General features: G+C 38.3%; 1 protein-coding gene across 8 annotated transcripts in view; it reads left to right on the forward strand.

Annotated features, from left to right (window-relative positions):
• The window catches only part of DDAH1 (dimethylarginine dimethylaminohydrolase 1), a 134,862-nt gene that overhangs the window by 22,802 nt on the left and 93,494 nt on the right, over nt 1–18,566 (forward strand). For 2 of the 8 annotated variants that reach the window (XM_054512767.2, XM_054512766.2), the window contains exon 2: nt 11,776–11,836. The exons of 5 other annotated variants lie outside the window; for them this stretch is intronic. In XM_054512767.2, coding sequence (XP_054368742.1) covers nt 11,792–11,836 — 45 coding nt within the window. In that variant the 5' untranslated portion in view covers nt 11,776–11,791. Of the gene's footprint in view, nt 1–11,775; nt 11,837–18,566 lie in introns of those variants that run through there. One more of the 8 variants, XM_054512765.2, reaches the window with a different exon arrangement.

An 18,566-nucleotide genomic window follows, 5' to 3' on the forward strand; every position in this document is an offset into this window, starting at 1 on the left:
GTGTGGTCTTTTTCCCCTTCGAGTTTTGAAATTCAGTGATGATGACCTCCTTTTCTCTCCTGATGAAAGGTGGCCTATCCTATAGCCCTTCTCTCCTACCTCCAGGTGAAAACTAAGACATAAAAAGCTATTGCTGCAAGGAGAGTGGTGACTGAGAAGGAAAAGAGCAAATGAGAAGAGAGAAGAAGGAAGAAAAAGGGGGAAGAACTGGCTAGAAATGAGATCTTCACTTTGCACCCAGAAACAATACATCTCCATGATGCTAGGCCATAAACCAGATGATTGGGGGTGGTGTTGGGAGGTTTGAAGGAGATGTAGGGAGAGGGAGATTGGGTCTCCCATAGGAGGGAGTTCCACCTTGATGTCTTTGAAGTGAGATTGCCAAAGAATAGGACAAAAGGTGGACTCGAAATGGAGTTGAACCACTGAACAAGCCTGGTTTTCAGGCTTTCCCTGTTTCTGAAAGCACTTTAGTAGGGGGCACCTCGGTGGCTCAGTCCATTAAGTGTCTAGCTCAGGTCATGATTTCGGGGTCCTGGGATCAAGCCCCACTTTGGGCTCGCTGCTCAGTGGGGAGTCTGTTTCTCCCTCTCCTTCTGCCCCTCCCCCCACTCATGCTCTCTCATGCGCGCGCTCTCTCTCTCTCTGTCAATAAATAAAATCTTTAAAAAAAAATAAATCTGAAAGCACTCCAGTAGGAAAGTTCATGAGCAGTCTCTGGGGCAATAGAGCTCAGCATGTGTGTCTCAACTTCTAACCAGCCGCAATTAGAGATGCACCAGACAACAAGCATCTGGACATTCCAGACATCTTTACTGGGCTATAATATTTTGGTTTGCCATTGTAACAAATGGTCAGAGTTGCAGATGACATTTAACTGTTCGGAATGATTTATTTGGCTTTAAAATGTAACCTGATCTTTTCACTGAGTACATACCCTTCAGGAAGGAGGGAGGGAAGGAAGAGGGAAGAACCCTTTTTATTCTTTTGTGCATCTTCACTTGCTTCTAACATTAACCATCTCTCCTAATTTGATGTCCTGTGGTTTGGCCTGCAAAGCCACATATATCAAGCTTCCTATATATTTGGTCTTGGGCACAGCACTTACATTGCACAGATCAGTAATCTTTTACCTTTCTTTCTTTTTTTAAAGATTATTTATTTATTTATTTGAGAGAGACAGAGAAAGAGAGTGAGCATGAGCCGGAGGAGGGGCAGAGGGAGAGGGAGAAGGAGCAGCAGACTCCCCCTGAGCAGGGAGCCCAACCTGGGCCAAAGGCAGACAGATGCTTAACCAACTGAGCCCCCCAGGTGCCCCTTAACTTTCTATCTTGATGATTAAAAAAGAGTGCCTCCTGAACTTCTGAACTCATTCTACTAAAGCTGGCTCAGATGTCCTCCTTCCTTGAAGCTTTCGCAGACTCCGTGGCCCCTGTACTTTGGCTACACATACACTCATGATGCTCTCCCTCACTCATCTATGAACTCTTTCCTACCTCACCACTTTCTCTTTTTTTCACTTCTGAGCCTCCAGCCCTGAGCACAGTAAATGGTACACAGTAGGGGCTCAACGAATGTTCATTGCATTGAGTAGACAATGTTCTATACAGCTTAACATGTGCAATATTCTTTGAACCTGTTCTGTGGGGCCATATAATAGGTGGCAGCTTGGATGTAGTGGGAAGAATGCAGGAGTTGGAATCGAGGCACCTGTGTTTAAGCCCTTGCCTTGTTCTTTATGAACGTGTGGCTATGGTCACAGTCTCCCTGAACTTTGGTCTTCTCATACGTAAAATAGGGACAATGATTCCTGCTGCTTAAAGCTTTTGTGAAGATGAAATTTTTAAAAATGTGAAAAATCTTTTTATTGTTAAAGTGCTATATATAAACATATCATCAAAATCAACCTTCTGAAAATTCGGAAAATAATCCCCCTGGATATTTGATTCAAGACCGACCGTCTCCTTTCTGCTCTATAGCAAACATGTCATAGAGTTGAAAGCTATGTTATTGTGAGGATAGTAAATATGAAACATCTGGTGTGGTGCCTAACATATAGTAGTTATTCAATGAATGATAGCTGTCATTACTGTTTTTCACTCCTGTTATTATTAGGATAATATAGCATTTCCTCAGCTGGTTCAGAGGAAAGCAGTTAGGTGATCCAAGAAGGGTAATGAATCTTCAGTCCTCATACAGTTCTATAACTCTCTATCCCTGAACAAGCATCTGATTTCTTGCCTTCTCTTTCCAAACTCTAATATTCATGTATGTACTGTAGGATAACTTTGAGCTCAGAGAAGAGGAACTGTAAAAATTCAGGTGAGCATAACTATCCTCTTGAGCAGGCACTTTAATTCTCTCATTATCTGTTTGTCAGATAGCAGAACCTCTGTTGAGAATGGGGAGACTATAAAAACGTCTGCATTTATCTGCAAAGCTGATATTCTGCTTTATTTGGAAGTTGAGGTGGAGATGGAAACCTTTCAAGTACTTGATGCCATTGAGCCTTGTTAATTTGTGAAGGGGTTTTGTACTTGCCCTCTTTTTTTTTTTTTAACCATTCTTAATTTTCCAACCCTACTTTTTTGTTGGCTTCAAATGTGCTCACCAGAGTCCTGCCAGCTTTAGTTGGAAGGAATATATTTCCGAGCTTAGTTGGACATCAGTTTTTTTTGGGCCCTGCCCAGACTTCTGACAGAGAAGGTAGTGTTAACGGGGTTGATGGTGTCTAGACAGTAAAATCAGAAACTGTGTAATTTATGTTGTATTACAGACATCCACTTCCCGGATTGGAAAAAGGAAACTGGTTTTTATCTAAGGAAGTTACATTAAAAACCAAAGCCCCTGGGTATTTCTGACCTATGAAAAGTTGAAGCTTGAATAGTTTTACATAACATTCTTCAGCCCCTTCAAAGACAAGAGTTGAGAGTATCACTGTGTAAGGCCAAAGATGAAAAAGAAACTTCCAAGTTCCATAAGATGATTCGTAGGACTGTATAGTGATCCTTTGCTGCTCCTCACCACTGTTTGGACCCCTTTATAAGCTCACAGTGCAATTTAGGTATTGCACATCAATTTTAGAAGGATATGGGAAAGTTGGAGAAGAGAGAGGCTAATAGCCAAAGAGGATGGAGTTGTTTGGACCTGTAAAGAAAATTGCAGATTTTCAAGGATTAAAAAAAAAAAAAATCAAACTTTGCCTTAAAGAAAAAGCATGCTCTTGATTAGAAAAAAATTATTAGATATTTAAAATACCTCAGATCCACAATATTTTGTGTTTCTTTTCAGGTTACTTAATGCTCATAAAGATCAGATATCAATATTCAATACTGTCAAAAGTAATGGAAAGAAAAAATCTTAATAAGCTAGGCAAAATTTATGTGAAACTAAAGGTTTTTAAAGCCCATGATAGCTTTTGTTTTGTTTCAACCTAGATAATTATCCAGCTCTTTTTTTTTTTTTTAAGATTTTATTTATTTGACAGAGAGAGACACAGCAAGAGAGGGAACACAAGCAGAGGGAGTAGGAGAGGGAGAAGCAGGCTTCCACTGAGCAGGGATCCTGATGTGGGGCTCAATCCCAGGACCCCGGGATCATGACCTGAGCTGAAGGCAGCCGCTTAACTGACTAAGTCACCCAGGTGCTCCAATTATCCAATTCTTTAATTAAAACTCTGCAGTTTTTTCAGTAAAGTATAAACTGCTCTATGTAGAGCTATGAGACATCATATCAACGGCTGCTCTCTGAACCATTTTAGAACACATGCATTTAAAATGCTGTAGTCTTATTAGTATTATGAATTAATACTAGAATTTGCTTTTCGATCATTCTTTAATATTATTTAAAATAGGAAAATTAATTATTGAACTTCATTCATTAACAAAAAATTATCTTATTATTCTTATCAGATCCTAGATTACTCCACTAGAGTTAAATTTTAGTTTAATAATTTTCACCAGATTATACCAGGTCCTAATAGTCACTCAATGAGTATTAGTTGAACTGAATTGCTTCTAAATTTTACATGGAAAGCACTTTTTAGTGTGTAGTAATTAGGCAATTAAAATTTGTTTTAAAGAGCAGATAGTTTCAGAAATTATATATTAATATTAGATATTAAATATTAGATATAATAGAAAAGAGCATAATATATAATGTATTGATTGCTACATATTGATGATATGTATAATATGAAGAAATCTCTGTAGCAGCCGGAGATTGTGATAAAAGCCTTTTCCACAACATTGCAGCCCGTTGGCAGGAAGGCTTGGAGATCATAACTGCATCAGACACTTGGGAAGCTGAAGTCACTTGTTCAAAACTTGCAACTCTAGTCTGGGATGTTTAGATTGTTGGCTTCCCAGGGTGAAAGTCTACACCTTCTACAGTTTCCATGGTTTTGGCACCGTGATGAGAATATAGAGGACACAGTGGAAAATTCTCAATTAATTGGTGGAATTGTCTGTTTAGAATGCATTGATAATCAGCATCAGCTAGAACATTAATATTCCACCACTGCTAATTATGGTTGAATGTAATGATTGGAAAACTGCATAAATAATAATAGTCACCATTAATTAATGGTGATAACAGTCACCATTATGTACTTACTGTCAGTTCAATTAATCCTTCCAACAACTCTATGAATTTGATTCTGTTATCATAGTTCTCCAGATGGACAAGTTAATGTTAAGTAACTTGACCAAGATCACAAAATTAATGAAGACTGGAGTTGTTTAGATTCAGATTTGGTCTGTCTTGAATCCAAAACCTATCCTTTTTGGGGTGCCTGGGTGGCACAGTTGGCAAAGCACCCAACTCTTTATCTCAGCTCAGGTCTTGAATCTCAGGGTGATGAGTTCAAGCCCCAAGTTGGGTTCCATGCTGGGCGTGGAGCCTACTTAAAAACAACAACAACAACAACAACAACAACAAAAACCCACAACAACAACAAAAAAACCCCCCACACTTTTCATTATCATCCTATTCTAGAACTTGTTACTCACCTTCTCCACTAGTTTCTCATAAGAAGTTATATTTTTGCCTACCCTTGGCTGCTCAACAGAGCTCTCTGGATATTATATGTCATACGTCAAAAGCTAAGGGCCTTTTGAAAACCTTCTGCCATCATCCCAATCCTTGTTCTGGTTATTTCATGCTGCATAACAAATTATTCCAAAACTTAGAGGCTTAAAGCAATGACAGAATTTAATTTGCTCATGAATCTGCAATTTGGGCAGAACTTAGTGGGGATAGCTTGTCAGCTGGTGTGGCTCAAAAAATTATTATTTACAATCCTGACAGTTCGTACTGGAAAGACTCAAATAGCTGGAGACTGCCACAGCTGATGCTCCACAGGCCTCTCTCCCCATCGCTGTGTAGATTTGCTTGTGGTCTGTCCAGTATGGTGGTGTCAGAGTTGCTGGGGTTCCTATATGTTGGCTCAGGACACCTAAGAGACAGGGTCAGAGAGAGAGAAAAGGAGAGAGAAAGCCACATGGAAGCTGTATTGACTTTTCTAATCAAGTCTCAGAAATCATGCAATACCACCATTTTTTAATGAGAAGCAAGCCACTAAGGCTGTCCCATAGTCAAGGGAAGGGGAATTAGATTTTACCTTTTGCTGGAGGAATGTCAAAGAATTTGTGCACTTGTTTATCATGGTACCATGAGCCTCTTTTGAGTAGGTCTACTCCTGTCTCAGCTTCAGGCAATAGGGCTATCCCTGGGCACACATGTGCAAGAAGTACAAGCTGTCAGCAACATCCATCACTCCACAGTTGTGATCTTCATCCCTTTTCAGTGTCTCTTTTTTTTCATTCTTTTTTTTATTATGTTAATCACCATACATTACATCATTAGTTTTTGATGTAGTGCTCCATGATTCATTGTTTGCATGTAACACCCAGTGCTCCATTCAATATGTGCCCTCTTTAATACCCATCACCAGGCTAACGCATCCCCCCACCCCTCTCCCCTCTATAACCCTCAGTTTGTTTCTCAGAGTCCAAAGTCTCTCATGGTTCATCTCCCCCTCCGATTTTCCCCCCTTCATTTCTCCCTCCCTACTATCTTCTTTTTTTTTTTTTTTAACATATAATGTATTATTTGTTTCAGAGGTACAGGTCTGTGATTCATCAGTCTTACACAATTCACAGCGCTCACCATAGCACATACCATCCCCAATGTCTATCACCCAGCCACCCCATCCCTCCCATTGTTGCCATGGCACCTGTTTTCCCAGCACCAACCATACGTGATCACTTTCTCATCATTTCTATTAATGATAGAGCATAGCTTTCCCAAGATGTGTCTGCCCAAACCTTCATTATCCACTTGAGTATACTGCACTCTTGTGTTCTCTGAAATACTAAATCCACATGAAAGACATTATCTGGAATGGCAAATACCTGTTTGATGGCACAGAAAAGAGGTGGGTTCACCTTCCTAGGAAGAGTACGGTTGTGGTAAGGACAAAGCAGGATTTTTCTACTTTGGCTGTCTTGGTGATTTTCATGTGCTCGAAAATAAAATATAGCACCTTGGTATTTTTAAAAATCTTGCATATTTTTCTCAAGTTTATGAAAATGCACTTTTAGAAAATAAAATTTAAATACTAAAATACATCTTTGAAAGGTAATAGGGAATATTATTTTATGTGATAGTAAAATAAATTATTATAGTTTTGTCTGGAATGTCCTCTGCCTTATTTCCCAAATCTCATATTTTCATTGTGTTCTTAAAGCTAAAATAATCTGCAGGATTTACAGTGGGAAGGCCAAAGACTCTGTACCTTGTTTCTAATCATCTTATATACTGCATAGTGGTCTATAAAGGCACCAGCCAAGTACATTTTCTGATTTTAAAATATGGCACTTGGGGCGCCTGGGTGGCTCAGTCGTTAAGCGTCTGCCTTCGGCTCAGGTCATGATCCTGGGGTCCTGGGATCGAGCCCCACATCGGGCTCCCTGCTCGGCGGGAAGCCTGCTTCTCCCTCTCCCACTCCCCCTGCTTGTGTTCCCTCTCTTGCTGTGTCTCTCTGTCAAATAAATAAATAAAATCTTAAAATAAAATAAAATAAAATAAAATATGGCACTAGATTTGGGGAGTATAGACATGGCCCTTAATTCCTAATTTTGAGTTTACTTCATCATACATGAGCAGCGGGGTCTTATGCTACTTAATCTTACTTCCATAAGTAGCTGTTTCCAATCTTTGCTCTCCAGAAGGATGCAGTAACCTGCACCAGGGATCCTGGTACATTACTACAATGCCAGGTTATAAGGCAAAGTTCAGACAGTTGACTATGACAATCACTAATGCCATCTAGGGAGTGTTTACTATATGCCAATGACTTGAGAGGTTTTATCTCAATCCTTGGAGACAGTTGTTAATATTCACATTTTACAAGCAGCAAAACCAGTGCTTCAAGAGATTAAGTAATTTGCCCGAGATTGCACACTAGTACATGGTGAAAACTTGATTCCAAACTGGGCTTTTTTTTTTTTTTTAAGATTTTATTTATTTATTTATTTATTTGAGACAGAGAGAGCTGGAGGGAGAGGGAGAAAGACTTAAGCAGAGGGGTGCCTGGGTGGCTCAGTCGGTTAGGCGTCTGCCTTCGGCTCGGGTCATGATCCCAGGGTCCTGGGATGGAGTCCCACATCAGGCTCTTTGCTCATCGGGAAGCCTGCTGCTCCCCCTGCTTGTACTCTCTCTCTCTCTCTCTCTCTCTCTCTCTCTCTCTCTCTCTCTGTCAAATAAATGTATAAAAATCTTTAAAAAAAAAGGAATCTGAAGCAGACTCTGTGCTGAGTGCAGAGCCTGACGTGGGGCTCGATCTCACGACCTTGAGATCATGACCTGAGCTGAAACCAAGAGTCAGACATGACTGAGCCACCCGGGCCCCTAAACTGGGCTTTTTGACCCTGCAGCTCTAGCTTTTAGCCTAATACTTTACTACAACCATTGTTTGCTATTCTTTTATCCCTTCCCATTACCTTACTGAAATTCGGAAAACTCTCCATTACCAGAGGATGCTTTTTCTTTCCAGTGGTATGGCAATGAGATAAATCATTTCTTTCATGCACAGCAAAGCACCATGTATATAGTAAGAAGAGAATCCAAATAGACATCTGAGAGCTTGTAGAGTTTCGGTTTGCATATGGGTCAAATAAGCCTCGTAGGACTCAGTGACATTGTATTGCCACATAATGAATATCTTCTTATAATTGAACTGAACTCACGGGAAGCATTGGGATTGATGGCCAGCCCTGAATTGAGACTGTGGAGCAGGAGGAAGGAACCAGGCTGCCTCCCATTTTCTTGTGTTCAACAGTCTATTTTATGAGCAAGCCTGTTTGGGGGGGGGGGGGCGGTAGGGACTTGTGTAGAACTCAGTGAGATGATAAACTATGAGAAACGGAAAGACCAACTCTCATGACCAACTCTCTCTCATAACATTAAGCAAGAAATGCATTTAAAAATTAGGAACCTGGAGGGTGAAGGGCACTGCTATACCTCACACAAAAGCTACCAAAGAAAGAAAGGAGGGAGCAGAGATTCCCAGATTGGTACCCAGGTAGAAACAGTGAAAATCAAGATTCAAAGTTTATCCACTGACTCTAAAATCAGTGGCAGTGAGATGGATTTGCTCCAAAAAGTTCATGGTAATTGAGGTTCTGATGACAATTCCCTTTTGATTTTAGCTTGTGTTATCCAGCCAACTCTTATGATAAAGGACCTACATGAGGTCAGTGTGCTAGACACTCCACCATAGTCTACTGGGACTAAGGGTAGGAAAAAAATAAACAGACAAATGTAACAGTGATAAGAATAATGACTAAGAGAAATACTGTCTAAAATTGGTGGATCCAGGAAGACTTACCAGAAGTGTTGACTCTGAGACAAGATGAACATTTATTTGCTTTTTAATTTTATTACTTTTAGTGGTGTGTGTCTGTGTTGTGTATGTTTGTATGCATTTATCCCAGATAAATGAAAACTTTAAAAACTTCTATAGTACTGTGTTAAATAAGAGTGAGTGGTGACAGTGAATATCCTTGCTTTGTTCCTGATCTAAGAAAGGAAAGCATTCTTAGCACTGCTTTAGCTCTATCCTACAACTTTCAATATTTTGTATTTTCATTTTTGTTCTATTTCAGTGTATTTTTCACTTTCTCCTGAGATTTCCTCTTTGACCCATTGACTGTTTAGCAGTGTGTCATTTAGTTTCCAAGGGTTTGAAACTTTTCCTGTTATCTTTCTGTTGTTATAGTTTTGAGTCCATTGTGGTCAGAGAACACACTATGTATTTTCAGTTCTTTTAAATTTGATGAGGCTTGCTTTTTGGTCCACAGTATACTAAGTTAAACATGTCTTATAGTATGTGTTCTGTGGGCACTTGAGAAGAATGGGTATTCTGCCATTGTTGGGTATTCTATAAATGTCAATTAGATGCTGTTGGTTGATGGTGGTGTGTTCTTCTATATCCTTGCTATTTTATGTCTAGTTGTTCTATCAGTTCCTAAGAGGGAGATGCTGAGTTTCCAACTATAACTGTTGATTTGTCAATTTCCCTTTTCAGTTCTATCAGTTTTTGTTTCACATGTTTTGCCGCTCTGTGGTTTGGTGCATGGCCATTTAGATTGCCATGTCTTCTGGATGGACCTTTCTACCATTTTTTAGTATCTCTTTCTCTCTGTCTCTGGTAGTTTTCTTTGGTCTGAAGTCTACTTTATCTGACATTAATACAGCTACTCCTATTTTCTTTTGACTAAGGTTTGCATGATACATCTTTTTCCTCCCTTTCATTTTGAACCTACCTATATCATTATGTTTGAAGTGAGCTTTTAGTGGACAGCATATAGTTGTGTTACATTTTTAATCCACTTTGCCAATCTTTGACTTTTAATTGGTATATTTAGACCAGTTGTGGTCAGTGTAATTATTGATATTTTAGAGATGTGTCAGCCATTTTATTTTTTGTTTTCTGTTTGTTCTGTTTTTCATTTCTCTGTGTTCTTTTTCCTGCCTTCCTGTGGATTACTCAAACAGTTGTTAGAATTTTTAGTTTATGTTTAGTGTTTTTGAGTATGTCTCTTTGTATAGCTTTTATAGTGAGTCCTCTAGGTAGTATATTACATATACATAACTTACCACAGTCTATTGGTTTTTACATTTTATCAGTTTGAGTGAGGTATAGAAACTTTATCTTCCTTTACTTCCTTTTACCTTCCTGCATTTATAATTGTCTTAAATACTTCCTCTACATACATTTAGAATCACATCAAATCACATTATAAGTTTTACTTCAAATGTCAAACATTATTTAGAATACTCGAGAAAAGAATGGTATTGAATTTACTCATATTTGTATTATCTGTTGCTCTTTCTTCTTTCCTAATGTTTCAAGATTCCTTCTTTTATTATTTCCTTTTTACTTAGAGAACTTGGTTTAACTATTTTTTAGGGTAGTTCTGCTGGTGACAAATACTCTTATTTTTCATTCATCTGGGAATGTCTTAATTTCTCTCCATTCCTGAGGGACATTTTCATGGAAAATTCATCAAATTTGGGCTCTGGATTGACAATTTTTTATTCAGCACTTGAAAAATATTGTGCCATTTTCTTCCAGTCTCCATAGTTTCTGATAAAAAATCCACTCTTTCTAATTGTTTTCCCTCTATAGATAACTTGTCATTTCTCTGTAGTTTTCAGAAGTTTGACTGTGGTGCGTATTGGTGTGGATTTTTTTTTTTTTTTTCAGTTTATCTTGTTTGGAATTCATTCAGCTTTTTAAATCTGTAGGTTTATACTTCTGCCACCTTTGGGAAGTTTTCAGCCATTATTTCTTTGAGTGCTTTTTCAACCTTACCTTCTTCCTTCTCTCCATCTGGGATTCTGATGACATGAATATTATAACTTTTTTTATAGTCCCACAGGTTCAGTTGGTTCTTCTTTGTATCTTCTGCTCTTTGCTGCAACTTTCAATTTTTTCATTTGTTTCCAGCATGTTTGTAATTTCTCATTGAGGTATTTTGTGATGGCTGCTTTAAAATCTTTGCCATATAATTCTAAGATTTCTGTCATCTCAGTGTTGGTATCTGTTGATTGTTGGTATCTGTTGAACTTAATTCAAATTGTGCTTTTCCTTGTTCTGGGGATGATGGGTGATTTTGAATTGAAACCTGAGCCTTTTAGGTATTATATTATGAGACTCTGGTTTTATTTTATTAGATTTTATTAGATTTTATTAAATCTTCTATTTTAGCTGACTTCCTCTGACATTACTCTGGTAAGGGAAGGATGAGGGCACTGCTTAATTACTGCTGGGTAGGAGGTTTTGTATTGGCTTATTTTGCTCAACATAACCTTTAGAAATTCCTTGGTGCCAGTATTAGTAGGTCGTTCATTTTTATTTCTGAATAATATTCCATTATATTCATAGTATGCCTGAGTACCCTTGAAAAAATTTCACAATTTTTTTTCATTTACCTTTTACACAATGTGTTTATGATATTGAAACTGTAAATCAATTTTGGGAGAAATGATATCTTAACAATATTAAATCATACAAAGAAGACCCAATGTATATTTAGGTCTTATTTAATGCCTTTCTGCAATATTTTGTAGTTTTATAGTCTCCTTAACTAGTTGATTTTTTTTGGTGCTATTATAAGTGGTATTGTTTTTTAAAATTTATTTTCCATTTGTTTATTGCCAATACAGTAGTCACCTCTTTATCCATGGTTTTGCTTTGCATGGTTTCAGTTACCCACAGTCAACCATGGTTCAGAAGCAGATGATCCTCCTTCTGACATATCATCATCAGGTCAGTAGTAACCTAATGCTGTATCACACTGCCTGCATCATTCACCTCACTTCATCTCAGCATATAAGCATTTTCTCATCTCACATCATCACAAGAAGAAGAATAAGCATAGCATAAGATACATTTTTTTAAGGTTTTATTTATTGGACAGAGAGAAAGACAGCCAGAGAGGGAACACAAGCAGGGGGAATGGGAGAGGGAGAAGCAGGCTTCCCGCGGAGCAGGGAGCCTGATGTGGGGCTCGATCCCAGGACCCTGGGATCATGACCTGAGCCGAAGGCAGACGCTTAACGACTGAGCCACCCAGGCTCCCCTAGCATAAGATATTTTGAGAGAGAAAGAGGGGAATTTTGAGATTTTTGAGAGGCAGAGACCATATTCACATAACTTTTATTACAGTATATTGTACTGTACTGTACACTGCCTAATTTATAAGTTAAACTTTATTTTAGGTATAGGTATGTGTGTATAGGAAAAAATATAACATATGTAGGGTTCAATATATCCAAGGTTTCAGACATCCACTAGGGGTCTTGGAACATATCCCCCATGGATTAAGGGGGACTGCTGTATATAGAAATACAGTTGATTAATTGCATTCTGCAATCTTACATCGTGTATCTGCAACCTTGCTAAATTCACTTATTAGGATATTTTTGTGGACTTTCTATGTACGTGATCATGTCATCTGAAAAAAGTTTTACTTCTTCCTCTCTAAACGATACGCTTTTCTTTCTTTCCTCCCTGCCTTCCTCCTTTCTTCATTTTCTTTTCTTCTTTCTTTCCTTCTTTCTTTCTTTCTTCCTTTCTTTCTTCTTTCTTGTTTTAATGAAAGAACATGGGTGATTTTAATGGTATTTTTATGAAAGAATGGTATAAAATATAGAAGAACGAGATTTTTAAAAATTTGCTCAATTTTTTTAGCTTAAGAATTTAGTACAAGTTTTATGCATATTATTTGCTTTCCTAGTTGTTGAATTGACAATACCTGTGAAGCTCCTTATAATTCTGTGTATTAATTAGTTAATTAATTAATTAAAATTCTAATTATCTTCGCAGTCTGAATGCTAGATGTATATTGTTGCAGTTATCATTGTTGTTTAGCCTTAAGGACAGGAATCTCTACAAATTCAACCAAATACCTAATGCGTTTTTCAGAAGTCATTGAAGGGAGGTAGTTTCATATGCAGAGGTAAAGAAGAAAGCCCTCTCTCATCCCCTCAGCCGAGCTCAAACCCACATTGCTCCTCTGTTAGCTCAGGTCCCCTGCCAGGTCTTTGATGTTTTACCTCCTAATTGCAACTCTTCTTGGTACCTCAGCCATTCCATGAAAATCAGTAAGTGGCACATATCCGAACTTAAAAATAAAAACAAAATTGAATCCTGTACACACACATACACACACACACATAGCCTGGCAGCCTGGCCAGGATTGGATTGGATTTGAGTGGATTCCATGGTTTGCAGGGTGGATTCCATGGTTTGCACAGTGGATTCCATGGTTTGCAGTCATATTCTCTGAACCACTAAGTTTAAGCCAAAACCGAATGGGGAATTATAAGGTCTGAAGTATTGTTTGTTTTGCTGGTTCGGGTTTGTGGGAATCAGCCCAAGTCTTGATGAGTTCATGCCCCTAATTTGCTTTCACCACACTGTGTCTTCAAGATGCTAAAATACCAGAATGAAAAGTGAAAAATTCTGTTGGTTTTATAGATGCCTTAAATACTAACCATTTGAATTAACTAATAGAAGGTGGAAGAGGTAAACCAAATCATCAAGTAAACTAAAATTCATTTGTATTTGCTTCTGGAGTGCATCATGTGATATTTTCCAGGGAAGATTCACATTCTTAATTATGTTTGGTTTACAATAATATTAAAATAACCGCATTTCCTGAATTCAATTGTGCCATTAAGGGATATGGTGTTCTTTTATCATTCCAGTCAGGGTAGAATCCACTGGCAATAAAAATTGGCCCATGAGTCAACAAAACCAAAAGACAACCAACAGAATGGGAGAAGATATTTGCAAATGACATATCAGATAAAGGGCTAGCCTCCAAAATCTATAAAGAACTCATCAAACTCAACACCCAAAGAACAAAGAATCCAATCAAGAAATGGGCAGAAGACATAAACAGACATTTTTCCAAAGAAGACATCCAAATGGCCAACAGACACATGAAACAGTGCTCAACATTGCTCGGCATCAGGGAAATCCAAATCAAAACCTCAATGAGATACCACCTCACACCAGTCAGAATGGCTAAAATTAACAAGTCAGGAAACGACAGATGTTAGCGGGGATGCGGAGAAAGGGGAACCCTCCTACACTGTTGGTGGGAATGCAAGCTGGTGCAGCCACTCTGGAAAACAGTATGGAGGTTCCTCAAAAAGTTGAAAATAGAGCTACCATATGATCCAGCAATTGCACTACTGGGTATTTACCCCAAAGATACAAATGTAGGGATCCGAAAGGGTATGTGCACCCCGATGTTTATAGCAGCAATGTCCACAATAACCAAACTGTGGAAAGAGCCAAGATGTCCATCGACAGATGAATGGATAAAGAAGATGTGGTGTATATATATACAATGGAATATTATGCAGCCATCAAAAGGAATGAGATCTTGCCATTTGCAACGACGTGGATGGAACTGGAGGGTATTATGTTGAGCGAAATAAGTCAAACAGAGAAAGACATGTATCATATGATCTCACTGATATGAGGAATTCTTAATCGCAGGAAACAAACTGAGGGTTGCTGGAGTGGGGGGGTGAGGTGGGAGGGATGGGGTGACTGGATGATAGACACTGGGGAGGGTATGTGCTCTGGTAAGCGCTGTGAATTGTGCAAGACTGTTGAATCTCAGATCTGTACCTCTGAAACAAATAATGCAATATATGTTAAGAAAAAAAAAAGAAGAAGGTAGCAGGAAGGGAAGAATGAAGGGGGGGGAATCGGAGGGGTAGATGAACCATGAGAGACGATGGACTCTGAAAAACAAACTGAGGGTTCTAGAGGGGAGGGGGGTGGGAGAATGGGTTAGCCTGGTGATGGGTATTGAGGAGGGCACATTCTGCATGGAGCACTGGGTGTTATGCACAAACAATGAATCATGGAACACTACATCTAAAACTAATGATGTAATGTATGGGAATTAACATAAGAATAAAAAAATTAAATAAATAAATAAATAAAAATTGGCCCATGAGTAATCCATGCAAAAATAAAATAGATTTGACTATATTTAGAAGCCACTATACCAACAGAATTTACATTATTTCTGTGTTCTAGTGTTTCTTAGACATCTCAGAATCCTAGCTTTCGGAGGGATACTGGGGAGTCTTCTCACTGGTTTAGTATAAGTTAGCTGAGGGTCTGCTTTATATGCTGCACTGTGTTAGCCCCTAGGGAAAAGAAAATGGGAGATGGAGGAGAGGTCATGCTGTCAAGGAGTTCCCTGTTTGGTGGTACTCAGTCTGGCTATCTTGAGCCTCTGCTCCAGCATCCTGAATAAAGCACCATTTTCTTTGCTATCCAGGCAAGCAGGAGTAAACAGGCATGCTGCCGGCTGTTTGTGTTGTCTGGAATTACTTGTCTTGAGTTTGCTGCAGGAAGCTCGTGGGGAACAGACCATTCCCACTGCCTTCTCAGATATCCATTCACTGACCTGGCAACAACCTTACCCTTCTTGAATAGTGTTTGTCTCCGAGCAAACCTCTGCACAGGCAATAATATCCCTCTCCTGAGCTTTGATTCTCAAAAGTCTGGAAAGGCACATGGATGCCTTGAAGAGTCTTGGGTGACACAAACGACTTGGGTTCTTAATATGGGTAGACAATATGGGACTCAGCTGGTTAACACGTGACTGCCAAGTAGTCTATAACCTTCCATAACAAATGAGACTGATATAGGGGTTGGTGCCAAGAAATGTTGTAAGGGTTGGGCCTCAGTACCTCAGATTATACTTCTTGGACTCGTGTTCAGATCTCAGTGTTGGGGGAGACATATGACACCTGAAGGAGAGCCTTTCCAACCCCCTCCCTTGCCTAGGATATTTGGAGGACAGTTCATTAGGAAATACATAAATGTTTATGAGGTGGGAAGGGTGCAAAAAGAGAAAAAAAATATGCTCAAATATCAGGGACCCACCCTTGTTATGACCTTTTCTATCCCTTCCACTTTTTCTCACTCTCACTTCCATAACATCCTTAGGAGAAACAAGATATTTCACCATGTTTATTTGTTTGTTTTCCAAGAGCAGTTGATAACAGACAGTCATGTAGGCACGCCCAATTTAACGATCATGTAAGGAAATAGATGACTATTCCTGTCTGTCCCTTTGAGCTGGCCCTGCATGGGCTGGCAAGACACAAACATTTTACACATGCCATTTCTATATAGAGGTCTCACAGCTGTAAAAGTCATCTTTGAATCCAAGTTACCATATGAACCAATTGGAATAAAAACCCCAAACAAAGTTCCACAACTAGCTTGTTTCTTCTGAGCAGACTCCTTGATAGCTAGAAATCTGAAGCTTCACATAAAAAATTTCAGAAAATGATCAGATTTTCTAACATGCCATAATACAGAATACCCTCTTCCCTAACTTTCTTCCCATTGTCTCTTCCACTTTAAAAAAGAAAAACAAAACCACAAGAATGATGAACTCTTTTCACACTACAGAACAGTGTAGGGTTTAAATAAGAATCGGAGACCTGTATTCTGTTTTATTTGTGAACACACCTAGCATGTACTTGTTTTTGGTTAAGTGTGAAATGGAAACTGGTGCTCACACTAACTAGCTATGATCCTGAGAAAGTTACTTCTCTGAGCCTTATTTGCCTCAGCTCTAAGATAAGGAAATTGAACTAAGATCATCCATAAGCTAATAGGAATGTTTAGAAGTTTTAGTCTGAGTGGGTGTGCAAAGAAAATGTAACGTTCTTCAACACCTTTGAGATATCAGGTAACTTATTGATAGCCAGTATTAACTTAGCAGAAGCTGTTTGAGTAAACCAATAGCTAGTTACCAACTTGTAAATTTTTAGTATCTTGGGTCTCAAGCATTTTGGGGATTGCTTGAACAGTGGCTATGCAATTGCTTAGGCATTAAATTGACATTTAATTCAGTAAACATGTATTCAGGGACTTCTGATTGCATGGACTTATTCCAGGAGCTGCATAATGACATCTTTAATTGGCCTAGCACTTGATAGTTTATGAAGCCCTTTCCTATGAATTGTCTCATTTGATTTTTTACCAACACTGTGGAGCACAGAGGGCAAGTGTTATCACCATTTTACAGATGAGGAAACTGAGGCTTACTGATATCACATGGAATCCTAATTTCAACTTATTATTCCTGGGTTCTGAGGAGACAAGGGATGGGAAAAATATAAAAGGAAAACTTTTTATGAAAAATAAGTAACCTCTGATGATGATGATGATGATGATGGCAGTTAACATTTAATGAGCTCTTGCTGTGTGCCAGACACTGTTATATCTGTAGTAACTAATTTAATTCTCACAGCAATCCTATGACAGAGGTACTGAAATTATTCCTACTAGTGATGAATATAATGTAAAATCAACTAGGGCAAGATTTCTCTTAATCTGTTTTGTTCACTGTTATATCCCCAGCAGTCAGAAGAGTGCCTAACATGAAATGGACACTCCATAAATATTTTTTGAATGAATGAAAGTTTCTGAATGTTTAGAATGAATGAATCTCTGTTTTTCCAGTAGAGAAACTGAGCTTGGGATAATTGGGTAATTGTTCTTGACTAAGATCACTCAGCTAAAACGAGGTGGATGCAAGATTTGAATTTAGCTTTATCCAGAGTTCTTTAAGACCACAAGCTATCCTTGTACTGAAACAGCCCACCAACTATATTAAGTGTATGTGCGTTAGGGGGGAAGTTTTAAACTTGGAAAATCATAATAACCTTTCTTATCCTTGGATTTAGGTTCTTGCAAAGAAGCATTTAACTGATGTAAAATCCTAGATTTGGTATATAACTGTTACGTGTTTTTTGATGGTGATCAGGCTTGGAAAACAGTTGTTTAACTGAGTATTCTGATACTTCTGCTTGAAAATGCACTCTCTAATTAAATTTTTTGTTTTGTTTTGTTTGTTTTGTTTGTGTTGGCCAAGGCACTCATTACAAACTAGGAAAGTCTAGATCTGGTTTATCCATCAAAGAAATATAAATGTCTGAGAGATGGTGTGGCTAGCCATAGAAGCTTAAAGTGGGAGGTTGTTGGTGGGGGATGGGGTGGTAGGCAGGATTGCAAATTCAGGTTAGTCAGAATAAAATACTTAGAAAAAACTGAATTATTAGAAGGTTGCCAGCTTGCAAAGATGAACCAGTGAAAATTTAGAAAGAAAAAATAAGACAGGGAAAGAAATGATGCATTACCTTTGAAAAGAACAAATTTAAAACATATAATCCCATTGTGAGATTTTGGCTTCACAGTGAAAGAATTGCAGTGTGAAATGTAATGTCTAACTTCACCCAGTACTTAATGTGACTTGCCAGCTCACCTGGAAATGAACTGTAAAGAAATGCTTAATTTAAAAATTATATTGTATGATCTCCATAATTGAAATATTAAAAACTTTTTAGCAGAGCATAAGTAAATGTTTCAGTAAAAAAGTATACTCTTTCCTTACAAATAGCCTGTGACAATGACTGAATGTGATAATTTTCATTATTGTTTGTAT

This window comes from Mirounga angustirostris, unplaced genomic scaffold (genome assembly GCF_029215605.1).
Source record: "Mirounga angustirostris isolate CCGP_5_RB_7025 unplaced genomic scaffold, mMirAng1.0.hap1 SCAF_4, whole genome shotgun sequence".
NCBI classification, from domain to species: Eukaryota; Metazoa; Chordata; class Mammalia; order Carnivora; family Phocidae; genus Mirounga; species Mirounga angustirostris.